General features: G+C 44.7%; 1 protein-coding gene across 1 annotated transcript in view; it reads right to left on the bottom strand.

Moving 5' to 3' along the window:
• LOC146999848 (ubiquitin-like modifier-activating enzyme 1 Y) overlaps positions 1-13,567 on the bottom strand; it is a 30,104-nt gene that overhangs the window by 3,813 nt on the left and 12,724 nt on the right. The window contains exons 2-14 of the mRNA XM_085834424.1: positions 11,887-11,984; positions 11,644-11,790; positions 11,357-11,533; positions 11,150-11,254; positions 10,981-11,061; positions 10,518-10,673; positions 8,315-8,480; positions 7,904-8,100; positions 5,873-5,937; positions 5,441-5,636; positions 4,815-4,889; positions 4,517-4,709; positions 3,149-3,237 (exon numbers count right to left, since the gene is read on the bottom strand). Coding sequence (XP_085690550.1) covers positions 3,149-3,237; positions 4,517-4,709; positions 4,815-4,889; positions 5,441-5,636; positions 5,873-5,937; positions 7,904-8,100; positions 8,315-8,480; positions 10,518-10,673; positions 10,981-11,061; positions 11,150-11,254; positions 11,357-11,533; positions 11,644-11,790; positions 11,887-11,984 — 1,745 coding nt within the window. The remainder of the gene's footprint in view (positions 1-3,148; positions 3,238-4,516; positions 4,710-4,814; positions 4,890-5,440; positions 5,637-5,872; positions 5,938-7,903; positions 8,101-8,314; positions 8,481-10,517; positions 10,674-10,980; positions 11,062-11,149; positions 11,255-11,356; positions 11,534-11,643; positions 11,791-11,886; positions 11,985-13,567) is intronic.

Raw genomic sequence — 13,567 nt, forward strand, 5'->3', positions numbered from 1 at the left:
TATTCAACCACCATCAGAGAAGTGTCCTCCTGAAGCAGATGGGAATATAGAGACAGACCCACAGCCAGACATCATGCAAAGGTTGGAGAGACCTTGGAAATCCATCCCTAAATGGGATGCCACCCTGAAATCCATCCCTTCTCATTTCAGGACATCTTCTGGAAAAGGAGGCAGAGAGAGTGAGGGGATGGAGGACACCAGGAGGACAAGGCCTTGTAAGTCGCCTGAGCAAAGCTCATAGGAACTCAGAGAGTAAAGCAGTATATACCTGTCAATTAAAAATCCTATGGACTCTACAGGAAAGGATAGAATAGAAGGGGGACATGCAGGAGGCAGAAAGAATACTGGGATAGAGCCAGGCACAGGAGATTCGTCCTGGGCTGGCCAACACATGGTAAAGCCAGCCCTGTGGCAGAATGTAGACTAAAATAAATGGTTATATTGAGTTAAGTCCTGTCAGAGACGAGCCTAGCTATACAGCCAAAATATCTGTAAATATATTTTGCATCTGTCTGAGTCTCATTTAAGGGAGCATGGGGCTAGGAGGAAGAACTAGGACTAATCTACATTTAAGGGACTTAGCCAATACATAATGAAGTAGACAGATTTTTGTGGGGGTGATGTTTTATTTTGATAAGAGTTTTTCCAAGAAGCTCCTGATGATGACCAGCACTGACAGGTAACATGGCACCACAGGCTGCACTACCAGCTTGGGCAATGTCAATGTCAGCAAGGACAATCTAATGCGATCATCAAGACCTACCGGGAAAAGAGATGGTGCTGCTCACCCAATCTCCCTCTAAAAGAAATCTATCAGTCTTCTTATGAGCCCACAGCAGTCACAGTACAGCATTCTTGTAATCCCAGCATACAGGCACAGAGACAGAATGACCCTAAGTTCAAGTCACCCTAGGCAACATAAATGCTGTCTTAAAAACATTTTTAATCAACAGCAAAGAGTCACTGGGCAGAGGACTCAAGCTTCAATTAGGGCTTTTGTACAAAAAAGTCAAAACATAGCTCAGGCAAGGTGACATTCCTTGTGTGAGGTAGCTTCCTCCCTAAAGCTCTTAACATCCAGATTAATTAGAGTACTCTGAGTCTGGTCCACAGAGGAAAAGTGAAAGCCTGTAGAAAAGATCTAGGGGGCTGGTGAGATGGCTCAGAGGGTAGAAGCACTGACTGCTCTTACAAAGGTCCTGAGTTCAAATCCCAGCAACCCTATGGTGGCTCACAAACACCCAAACTGAGATCTGATGCCCTCTTCTGGCATGTCTGAAGACAGCTACAGTGTACGTATAATAATAAATTAATCTTTTTTAAAAGAAAGTAGTAAAGTAGTAGTAGTAGTAGTAGTAGTAGTAGTAGTAGTAGTAGTAGTAGTAGTAGTAGAAGTAGAGGCGGCAGCAGCAGGGGCAGCAGCAGTAGTATTGGAGAAGGAAAAAAAATCAAACTGTCAGGAAAGAGAGGTTGAGAGAGAGGACACTGTTGACACAGTATGGTGAAACAACAAATTACCAGCTCCCTAGATAAAGTAGGAGGGCTGCTTTTGAGCATGGGCAGAGCACATGTCTATTGTGGCCAGTGTGGTGTGAGCAAAGGAGCTCTGCTGGAGTGGCAGGAGACAGAAAGGAGAGAGGCAAGGGAGATGTGTAGCACTTAGTAGGGGATGGACTTGCAGTTCCCAGGGAAGTGTTAGGTGCCCAGGACCAAACAAGGATGACATTAGTGGAAATACCCAACAAAGGGGTGACAGAACCAGTACAGATTATATTCAGTGCATCGGTTGAGGGACGGTACCACCTAACTATCTAAAAAAATTTATCCAAGAATGGTTCCTGTCTAAAGGAAATGCATAAAGAGCGGAGCAGAGACTGAAGGAAAGGCCATCCAGAGACTGCCCCACATAGGGATCCATGCCATCTGCAGACACCAAACCCAGACACTATTGCTGATGCCAAGAAGTGCTTGCTGACAGTAAACGTGGTCTAGCTGTCCCCTGAGATGCTCTGCCAGAGCTGGACCAGTAGATATGAAAATACTAGCAGACAGCCATCAGACTGAGCACGGGGACCCCAAATGGAAGAGTTAGGGGAAGGACTGAAGGAGCTGAAGGGTATTGTAACCCCATAGGAAGAACAACAATATCTAATAACTGCCCCCCCAAGCCCCCACCCTAGAGCACACAGGGACTAAACCACTGCCCAAAGATTACACATGGAGGGACTCACAGCTCCAGCTATGTATGTAGCAGAAGCCTGCCTTATCTGACATCAATGGGACAGAAGGCCCTTGGTACTGTGGAGGCTCCATACCCCAGCATGGGGGATGCTAGGGTGGTGAGGCAGGAGTGGTTGAGTGGGTGAGCACCCTCATAGAGGCAGAGGAGAGAGGGGATGGGATGTGAGGGTTTGTGGAGGGAAACTGGGAAGGGGACAACATTTGAAATGTCAATAAATAAAATAATATCAAAAAATTAAGAGTCTGGTCTTTTCTTGGTTTCAGAAAGTCCTGTTGTACTAGGTTTTTGATTGATTTTGAGAAAGAACTTAAAGTTTGGTGGGTAGGGAGGGGATGATGATCTAGAAGGACTTGGGGAAGGAGAAGAATATGCTCAACGTATACTTAAATTTAAAAACAGTTTTAAATAGGAAAAACAAACAAACTCCTGCTGGTGCTGCCTTTGTTCAGGTCTTGTTTCTTGTCATTTATAGGAGATACAATCTACAATCACCAAGTTTTTTTTAATCCCCTTGCTCTTACGTTTTTCCACCTTTTCTTCCCAAGTCTGAGGAGCAGTTAATTGTGTTGTAGATGTATCCACTGAACATAGTGAACAATACTGTCCTGACCACCTGTGGTTTGTGGAAATCAAGGTAGGTACTAGGGTCCTAGCCAAGTCTCAGGACTAGTGAATTAATGAATCTTAGAGAAGAACTGCTTAATCCCACTTTATTAAGCCAGCCAAATTCCTAACTGCATTCTAAGTTTCAACTCTTAGGTGCACAGGTGTTGCTCTCACCCTTCATCAAAGAAAGTTCTCTTTTAAACAGAAGGAGACCACTGCAGGCCCACAATCTTGACAAAAGCCTATGCTAGGCACCTGCGCCCACCTTCCTAACCATCCCAGCTACCCCACACCAAATACCTTCTCAAACTCAATGGGGTACATCTTGAATCCAAGCATCTTGTCTGGAGTAGGAAGTGCAGTCTTGAGTTCCTCCAGGTGGCTGTCATCTGCAGAAAGGACACCATGGTCTCTGGTGAACCCACTGCACTGCCCAAGGTGAAATCTGGACTGGGAAGTGGTGTTTATGTAAAAGTATTTGAAAGGGAGAGGCATCCTGGAAGGTGTAAGGGAAGGGGAGTCGAGGAGAGAAAACACTTCCCTGCCCAAAGGGCACAGGGAAGTAGGGGTGAGGAATACAAACACATGAAGACCTGGAGGTCCTGAGTAACAAAGATGAAAACCTCACAACAAGGAAGCAGCATATTCACACACCATGAAAGATGGAAGCAACTCAATTACCCACCAATAAGTTAAGAGACAAATGCAGAAGCTGTAAAAAGGGGAGAAAATTGTAGGACTATATTAATATACAACCATTACACTAAATAAAGTAGATAAAGTAAATGGGACACAGGAAGAAATCTCTGCTTTGAGTTTGCTTCCCTGTGGATCCACTAATATGATACAGCTAGTGGTCAAAAGATTCAAACAAAAAAGGTAGACAAAGGTTTTCAAGGATGGTGAGGTGGTAGAGAATGGGAGAAGTTGTTCAAGGGCCACAGGAGTTTAGTTTTGTAAGATGAAGACGATGGAGCTGAGCAAAGTGATTTAGATTAAGTTCACAGGAAGATAGAATCTAGTTAATGGAAAGAAATGGCAAGCAAGTCGGGAGAGGGGAGAGACACACTGTTATGAACAAACAGTGAATGAAGGAGGGGAAAGTCTCAAAGGAAGATTGTTGGTCAAATCTCACTCATGAGGAGACAACTACTCTCTGAAAGGCAAACTGAGGAACTGTATCAACTTGGGAGATTTTTACAAGAGAACAGATTCCTCAGGGAGATCAGAAGAGAAAACAGAGTGTGTGACACAGAGTGCAAAAATCGAGGTGTGCTTTAAGCAGATACAGAGAGGACAGGAACACAGAGGGAGAATAGAGGCGACCTGTTACCAAGGAGACAAAACAGCAAAGGTATCAAGACACCCAGAGGGCAGGGAGCAGTCCGGTTCTTTTTGCATGAAAAGTACATAAATTGAGAAGAAACAAGAAGGAGAATTCGACAAAGTCATCAGACAAGGAAGGCAATGAACCATTTCCATTAAGTCCATATTGCAGAGAAATGAGATACAGAGGTTTTGTTTTTCCACCCATCAACCCTTAAGCACAGACTAGGTAAATCTCAGGAATACAGTGAAAATCCTGGCCAGTGGCAAACACCAGAGGGAAGGCTGAGTGGGACAGAATACAAACAGATGATCCCTGAACAAATGGTGAAGCATTCTCACCGATAGTGGTGGCACTGGTACTCTGCAGCTCCTGCTCAGAAACATGGATCCTGATGCCAGACTTGGGAGCAAACTTGGGGACCGGCAGAGACTGCAGGAGGTTGGCCACAACAGCCCAGTCCTGGGACCCTCCTAGTCCGTATGTCTGAGCAAACAGGTTGGCAGCAGCCATCACATAATCCAGATGCAGGGGCTGAAAGAAAGCCATGGCAAAGGAAAGTCAGCTTAACAGCCACAGGTTAAGAGTGGAGAGACCCACTCCCCACATACCCACCTGGGAGATCCCAAGGACACTTACATTGTTTATGTCAAAGATGAGAGGATGCGGACAGCGTTTTGGTCCTGACCAAAAAAGTGCTCCAGAGCTCGTAAGCTAGGAGAATGCAAAGGTATGAAGAGGACAGAGGGAGAAGCACTCTCAGGCAGTCCTCAGGCCAAGAAGCCTAGGTTCACCATTCTTGGGAAATTCACAATGAGTCAAACACATGGCAAGTTCAACTTACCAATTTATATGAGGCAATATTAAGAAATGAAAGTTAGTCCTTTCTAAATGCCCACAAGCCACCCCTACTTCACAGATACGGCTTACCAAGACCTTAGGCATGTCACGAACCAGTGTCCAACACACCTGGGACTTGAACCTACTTCATGCTTAACTATAAAACTTCTCACAACTACAGCCCTCAAAGAGAACTCAGCAGTGGCTCAGCCCACAGGTGCAGCTGGGAAGGAAACTAAGCCCCTTGCCTGGCTGACAGAAGGAGGAAAACACAAATCCTTGCACCAAGTCCTGGCCTACACCTTGCCTTGAGGTGCCTGTGGCAGCTAGACTGCCTGGAAGAAGCCATGTCCAGAGAGAGGATAGTAAGCATCCAATTTCCTGGAAATGTGCTCAGCCAAATACATCCACCGAGTATGTAATACCTGAGTTGGAGGGTAGTTGTGCAGCAACTGCTGGATGTTGTGAGAATACTGGGTGTGCCAGTGCTGGTAGGCCCAAGTCACACAGTCAGCCCAAGTCTGTGGCCTCTGCAGGACCAGGCTGCAGTGTATGGCCTCCAGTACTTCCAAAGGCTGGGTGCCGGCTAGCTGCAGTGTCCGCTCCATGAACTTGGGGTCCCTATCCAATACAAAGACCTGGATTACTTCAGAGGCCTAGAAGTAAGGTTTCTGGGCAAGCCTTCTTTCTCCAGGGAAAATGTCATTCCTGACCATTTCCCATCACCCTCCACCAGCAAAAGGCTCAATCAACCATTAGTTATCCAAAGCATCTACCAAGGATGTGCCTTGAGGAGAGCAGACAAGGACGCCTTTGTTGATTGGCTTCTGTTGGCTGTTGGTTTGTCTGTTACTTACATGAGGTATTGGTTAACGTTTTCAGCTGACTGCTTGAAGAGCCCTTCAAACTCATCCCGAGCCCACTACAGACAGAGCAAACAAATGCATGTCAGCAACGGCCAAACAAACAAACCAAAACCAAAACAAAAAAAGTTCTTGTACACATTATAATGTGAGACAACCAGTTAGTAAAGACTGTTCTGGGTGAAGACTGCATTAACCTGTACAATGAGGATACCCACGTGTTCCAGACCAGAGGTCATAATTTGCAGCCAAGTACGTATGTGTGAGAACCTGGAATGTTCATGGCAATACAGGTGTGATGTGTTTGGATTATAAGAAAGAGAGACAGAAGGGAAGAAGTCACACTTAAAAGAACAATGACCTATTGGCAGTTACTCTTAGTACTGAGCAGAACAGCACCCAGGTCTCAACAGGAATTTCTCTGGTTTTTGTTGCTGTTGTTTTGTTTGCCCCCCCCCCCTCCAAGGTTTCTGAGAACTAGGAGGTCACTGCAGAAATGGTCTGGGGCATGTACACAGACACTGGACCATACAGGTTCTAAATTCTAACTCTCACACATACTTACCTGCTTTTATGACCTATTGCAGTGGAATAAAACTCCCCTGTAGCCAGCTGGTTTTCAAGTCTCTGATGTAACTAGCTAGCATTTACACTCATCAAAGTTAGTGTGTGAGCACATGCAGACTGCAAGACTGAGTGTGGTGCCAACTACAAACCCACTGCTAAGAATTTTACCAAAGTATATGAACAGCCCATATCCAGCCTAAGTGCTTTACAAAATCTCCCTGGTAGGTATTACTTCAATGCACATTTTGCACATGAGGAATCTGAGGACCAGACAGGTCTCCTCCTACAAAGTTACCGAACACATTCTAAAACCTTTTGTGCTACTCTGCCTGCTGTACAGACTCAGAGACATTTTATAACCTGGAACAAGAAACAGGATAAAGGAATTTGGTTGGAACTCTCTAGTCTATTCCTACCTGATCTCCACCTGCTTGGCATGGCCTCAAAATACTGACACTATGAGCCGAGGAGCAAACAGAAACTAAACAACCCCCACCCAACCTCCCTGGGCCCCGTTGAACTGGAGGAACACAAGCAGAACTAGGCTCTGGGTTTAGTGTCCAGTAGAGCATTCATTTTGTTCAGCCAGAGGACACACAAGATTTTGTACTTGACAACACAGACAGAAGTCACACTGAAAAACCAGCTGTTTAACTTAACACTTTGGGTAAGATTTTAACACACCAAAAATGCACTCATTATTACAGGTAAATTAGGAAATCAGCAGAGACAACAATAGCTGATTTGTGTAGCAAAAAGCATCGTTTATGGGTCATTCTCACTCTTCAGACACATGTCCAACTGATAGGTTCTCTTTAACTCTTTCAAAACTAGAAGGTTAAGGTTAATTGTTGTACTTAAAATGTTTTCCATACAATATAGTTGGATTGTATTTTTTTCCTTCTGCCAACCCCTCCCAGAACCTCCTAAACTCCCCAGCCACTTTACTCACATGCCATCTCTCAAGAAAACTCTATAACAAGTAAAACCCCAAAGAAATAAAGAAATAAAAACCCACGAGCAAGACAAGTAATACCAAAACAGAAGTGCACAAGAAAAAACCTGAAGTCCACCTGGCCACCTTCTTCTAGGCATGGAGCCTACCCTGGAATGTGGTTGATATATGCCATTAACATTCCATTGTAGAGGAGGTTTATTCCTTTTCTGAGCTTGGTTAGAGCTGTCAATTTGTGTGGAATTCCCCTTCTTTGTGTTGGGATTTTGCCTGGCTTGAACTTGTACAATTTTGAGTGCTGTCAATCAGAAGTGGATGACTCCAAAGAAACCATGTATGATACATAGATAACACACGTGGGCTGGTATACATATGATTGGTATAAAGACATGGGACGTGTTCCGGACCCAGAACACTTCAGAATCTAGAAATCTGTAGCAGGAGACTGGCAAAGGCTCGAGGACCTAAACCTACCACCTCCCATTCCTCCCAAGGTTGATCACCTGCAGGGTGTGCTCTATGGCATTAGGGAAGTTCTTCAGTGTGCAGATGGGGATGGATTTCTCAGGTGGGTCCTGGCTTGAGCTGTAAGATTCTGTCAAGAAGGGAACAACCACCTGCACATTGCCCTTGGTGCCCAGCGTGCCTGATTCCAGCAGAGGCTTACGATAGTAAACACAACGGCGGTCCACATATAATCCTTTTAGGGAGATGGGAAGAAATGGCAGATGAGTAGCAGGCAAGCTTACATAAGGCAGGAACACAGGTCAGGTTGCTCTACAGAATGAGTTCCAGGAGAGCAGAGGCTACAGAGAGAAACCCTGTCTCGAAAAACCAAGGCAAGACAGGAATACAAGATCCTCATACATACACTCTACCCTGCTCTTGCCCTCCTCACTCAACTCCAAACTTACGAGCATCCACATTGTCTAGGGCATTGGCCACACCATCCAGCTTTTGGAAGAAGTCATCATCATAAACGTGTTCTGTCTCCGGGCCTACTCGATTCTGGTGGCTGAATATCCTGATGTGTGGATTTATGTCACGCACTGCTGCAGCAGCAGTCTCAGACTTTAATTTCTGGGTGGGAATATGAAAAACAGAGCTGTTTCCCACACACCGAGGTGACCAAAGTCCACAGAGATATCCCAAGATTTATCTCATAAAGGGTTAGGCTCAAAGCCAACCAGGCTCAAACAGTGCCAATACCATCTGGCTGGGCACAACAGATATTATAAAGGACATTAGAATGTTCTTTTATGACAGCTACATTTCTACTAATTCATAAAATTCTGTCTTCTTTTACTTTAAGGATTATAAAGGAAGGGCTGGAGGGATGGCTCAGCAGTTAACAGCACTGACTGTTCTGCCAGAGGTCTTGGGGTTCAAGTTCCAAAAAATACATGGTGGCTCACAATCATCCATAGTGGGATCCAATGCCCTCTTCCGCTGTGTCTGGAGACATTGACAGTGTACTCAAATATATAAAATAAATAAATCTTTAAAAAAAAAACAGGATTATAAATGGAATTTGCCACCACACAATATTTTGAGTTAAAATAAGAAATAAGGTCAGAATAGCCCAACAGCTACTCTAATTTCAATTAATGACATCCAGAGTAACCCAAATAAAACCACAGACAGACTGAGACTCCTCTGGTTCTACTTTCACTTCTGGAATACATGGGTTGTGGCTTCCTCCACCTGAACTCTCTGTTCTTTAAATACCACACACCCGAATGTCTTATCTTCCCTCAGGCTTCTACTACTTTTGCATGGTCAAATGTCTTCCCACACACCTTTACTGTTTCACCATGGTAAGGTCCATTTCCCTAGGAGAAAGCCTTCTTCATAAGCACTGAAAACAAGCACCCTCCTGACATTTTCCAATTGCTACTTCTCAGTTCCTCTTTACTTCTCTTACACGTTTGAGATTCTAACATTAGCCATATGCCACTTACTGCAACAGTAGGCTGTCATGGTCAAACAAGAGTCTCCCAAAGCTTTTGGGAGTGTAGGTCATAAGCACCACAACTTCCTATGTTAGAATCGTAAGCAGATTATTTAAAAGTGTTAGTCCACTTAACACACTATGTCAAGAACAGATGAGATAAGCATAAGCATTTACCAGCAAAAATACTTCCAGTACAGAATACCCCTGAGGACTCAGACCATACTCACATCTTTATAAATATGTTTTAGGTTACATACTCTCATGAAACAGCTGAGTGTATGTGTCTGTCTGTCTGTCTGTCTGTGTACACACAAGTACAGGTGTATATAGGCACACACAAGCATATATACAATGCCAAGTACATGTATGAACGAGTGGGATCCTACTGTACTAGTAGTAGTAGTAGTAGTAGTAGTAGTAGTAGTAGTAGTAGTAGTAGTAGTAGTCATAGTAGTCGTAGTAGTCGTAGTAGTCGTAGTCGTAGTCGTAGTCCATATACTCTATGTGCGGCTCTCAGCTCTCTTCCTTTTTTTTTTGGTCATCAGATTCTAGTTATCTGGAAAACAGCTTCCCAGCTTCCCTGAACTGGCTTCCTAAACGTATGGAAGGAATTTGTCCTTTCCACTAACAGAGCAATCTGGGAGAGGAACAGTATTTGATGCCATTTAATTTCTTATTGAGTCTTACAGACTCAGTGTTACATGAGGAGGACACCAAAATGCAATCAGGAAGCTTCTCACTTGCTCCAATCTTCCCACTAGAGGAAGCCAGGAACATTTCTTTTGTTACCTTATGTTTTCTAAATCTAGAGTCTAGGATGCTTGATGAAAAACGAAGTAAAGGAAAGATGAATTATCAACAAGACAATCAAGGAAACACTGACCTGTAGGGAATGCCCTATTACCAATCTCACAATGTCACATCTGCCATGCCTGAGCATCCAAGCTTAGGTAGGGAGGGAAAACCAGGCAAATGAAAAAACTGTGACAGGGAAAAATATCTATTGACCTCACACCTGAATGCCTGAAAAAAGGAGGGAACTAAAGGGGGAGAAAAAAAAAAAAAGGAAGGGAGGAGAGGGGGATGGGAGGGGAGGGAAGAAATATCTGAGCCATTTAGGTTAGAATCAAATAGGAGAAAGAAAGCCATGCCATCCTACTCACTGTGATGTCCCAGGGACGGAAGAGAAACTGTCTGTTCAGGTTTGACTTCTCAATGGTGTCCATGTCTGTAACTGTGATTTCTCCATCCTCCCCACAGCCAAGGCCAATCATGGCAAAGTTCTTGAGCAGCTCACACCCAATGGCGCCTGCGCCTACCTACAAGTTGGTCAGAGTGAACAGGGATGGCATAAGCTAACCCACCACTCCTTACTCCCAAAAGAAAACACCAACTGAACACAAGATTGTGTAGTAACAAACATTCTATTCACAGGGATGCACATTCCTATGGGTGACTGAGAGGAGGGAAAGAAAAAGAGGTACCTGAAGCCTTTCCTCAACCCACCACAAGACAGAATAGGTGATGTAATCAGGTCATGAAAAACCAAAAGACCCCTCCCCAAAAGGATCAGGGAAAGAGAGATCCTTTCAGAAAGGGTGGACAGAGGCCATTAGTGTCAATCACCAGGAAGTATTTCTGCTTGCCAAGCTTCTCTTGTAGGTCTGATCCAAATACAGCCACTTGCCCATCGTAACGGTTCTGGAGCTGGATTTATGTGAATGAGTACAGACAGGTTAGAGCGACACATTCCTCAAGACGATCCCAAAGTTTCCCACTGCCCCCACAGACTTACTGGCAGGCACTTATCTTCCATGAAGGCCACTCTGTGCTCCGGGAGACATTCAAGGGCATCAAAGTACAGCCACTGCCTAATGGGCATAAACTTTCCAGAACAAGCCTGGGGAAAGAAGGCTGTCAGTAGCAGTAGCCTAACTGGACTAAAAGGCAGTGATGGCATCAGAAACACACAGCAGCCACACCCTTCCCCGCTAGGGCTGACCTTCATGACCTCCTGGGCAGCCAAACCACCAAAGAAGGCATTTATGGGTGCCAGATCCCCAGCTGCTACATAGGCCAACTTCCGGATAAGGTCTATGTCCAGGCAATCCTGTTGGACTGCTGGCAAAGCTTGAGCATTCACAGCTTGGGCTAAGGTCACCAATTCCTCAGCATCCTCCTGGTTGGACAAAAGGAACCTGGATAGAGCCTATCAGGCCCTACTGGAGGAAGAACAGGTATTGGAAACAGACAAATCAGAGGTTCCTGGCTGGCTTCCCACTCATTTACCTCATTATGGGGCCGAGGAGGCCTGCTGTGCTGAGTACAGAACTGATGCAGGGCCTGGAAGCCAATGTGAAGCTGAGCAGGATGACAGCACTTAGCAAAATCTGTGACCACAAACTCTGGCTCTGCCAGTGAGGCGAGTAGGGGTTTCTGTGGATAATGGAGTGTCGTGAGACCAGATATGAACAACCTATAAATCTCAAAAGCAGGAGTCCTTCTACTCACAGCCCCTCACCACCTACTCACAAAACTGATCTTCCGAGGTACTTTCACTTGACTGACAATGCCTCCACGGATATACTCAGAGAAGCTGGAGGTATCACAGATACTAAAGGTATAGGGACCTGGAAGATGAAAAGGATGGAGAAGACTGCCAGTCTAATCTGTGCCTTTGCCACCCTCCCAAGATCAAGTACAAAAACCTCACAGTCCAAGCCTAAGACACATCAGCTTTCTTTCCATTGCAAGCTCTACTCAGAGAGGGACAACCAAGCAAGCAACCAAACAAAAAACAAACAAAAATCACACACAAAGGAAAAGAAAACAAACCAAAGCATATCCATCAAAAGCACAGGCGTACAGTACACAACTCTCATCCCAGTCCTTCAGAAATCAACTCACGAGGATTCAGAGTTCAAAGCTAGCCAAGGGCTACCCACACCAAACAAAATGCCCACAGTCTCACTCATACAGCTTCAGACTCTGGGTGGTAGGAAGCTGACACCACATCTGGCTTCTGTTTCAATGCAGAAAAACAAACTGGGGTAGGGAACAGATGTCTCCTCTGTCCAAGATCTGATTCAGTGCCTGAGAGTGAGTGCTTCTTGCTCTCCTTGGTTAAGTGCCCAGCACCTATGCTGGGCAGCTCACAAATGTCTGCAGCTCTCAGACATATCCCAAAACAGAGACACACAGAGACAAAACCAAAAACAAAATACATACACAAGACAGAAAAGAAATCTACTTGTCTCTATCTCCGAAGCATTACACAAGCTCTGTAAAGATACAAGCCATAGGACCTAACTTTTCTTACTTTTCTTACAGTTCTGGGGGTCAAACACTGAAGCTTGTGAAAGCACAGCAAGAAGTTTACCAACTGACTTGCTATATTAATATTCAGTAGGTTACTAATATTTAGTGACTATAGAGAAGAAAAAGTCTGTACATGTTGAAAACAAAAGCGGTTCTTTTTCATGTGTTTGGTGACTTGGAGAGAGGGATTCACATAGCCCAGTCTGGACTCTTGCTCCATAACTAAGGCTGGGCTTGCACTTCTAATCCTCCTGCATCCCCCTCCTGAGTGCTAGGATTACAGGTGCATGCCATCATCCACAATGGCACCTTTCTTACACACAGGTTATATTGACAGAGCCCAAGGGTGGAGGGATACAAAACATACAAAAAAAAGGGGGGGGGGTCTTTGGTCCCCTCACATCACTGATCAGTGTCAGCTCATGATGCAGAAAGACTTCCTAGCAAACAGGCATCACCTTGAATACTCAGCTTCACACTCGATCAAGTCTGGACAATACAAAGGAGTTGATACCAGGGTTAACTTTCAGGAGTAAAGTTCAACATGCTAAGACGAATGAAGCCAGCATCAAATATGTAAGACTCACAAGCACCTCACTTCTCTCAAACAGATTATGAAAGATCATGCTACTTTGACTGTGGTTGAGCTCACACATCTCAATTTAGTTTTCTGCAGGTGTCTTAATTTAAGGGATATCATCTCTACAGAAGCTTGGTTAATCTCACACCTTTGCTGGGACTCACTGGCCTACTGCACACACAAACTGCTGTGTTTTAAATTACTGTAGACTCCCCTCCTTAACTCTTCCATCACTACCACACTGTCTTCATACATTTTCTCGATGAGGCAGTTTGGACGACTGAGGTGAGCCCCCATCAGGATCCATCTTTATGT

This window comes from Mus caroli, unplaced genomic scaffold (genome assembly GCF_978045245.1).
Source record: "Mus caroli unplaced genomic scaffold, Mus_caroli_1 scaffold_34, whole genome shotgun sequence".
Classification (NCBI taxonomy): Eukaryota; Metazoa; Chordata; class Mammalia; order Rodentia; family Muridae; genus Mus; species Mus caroli.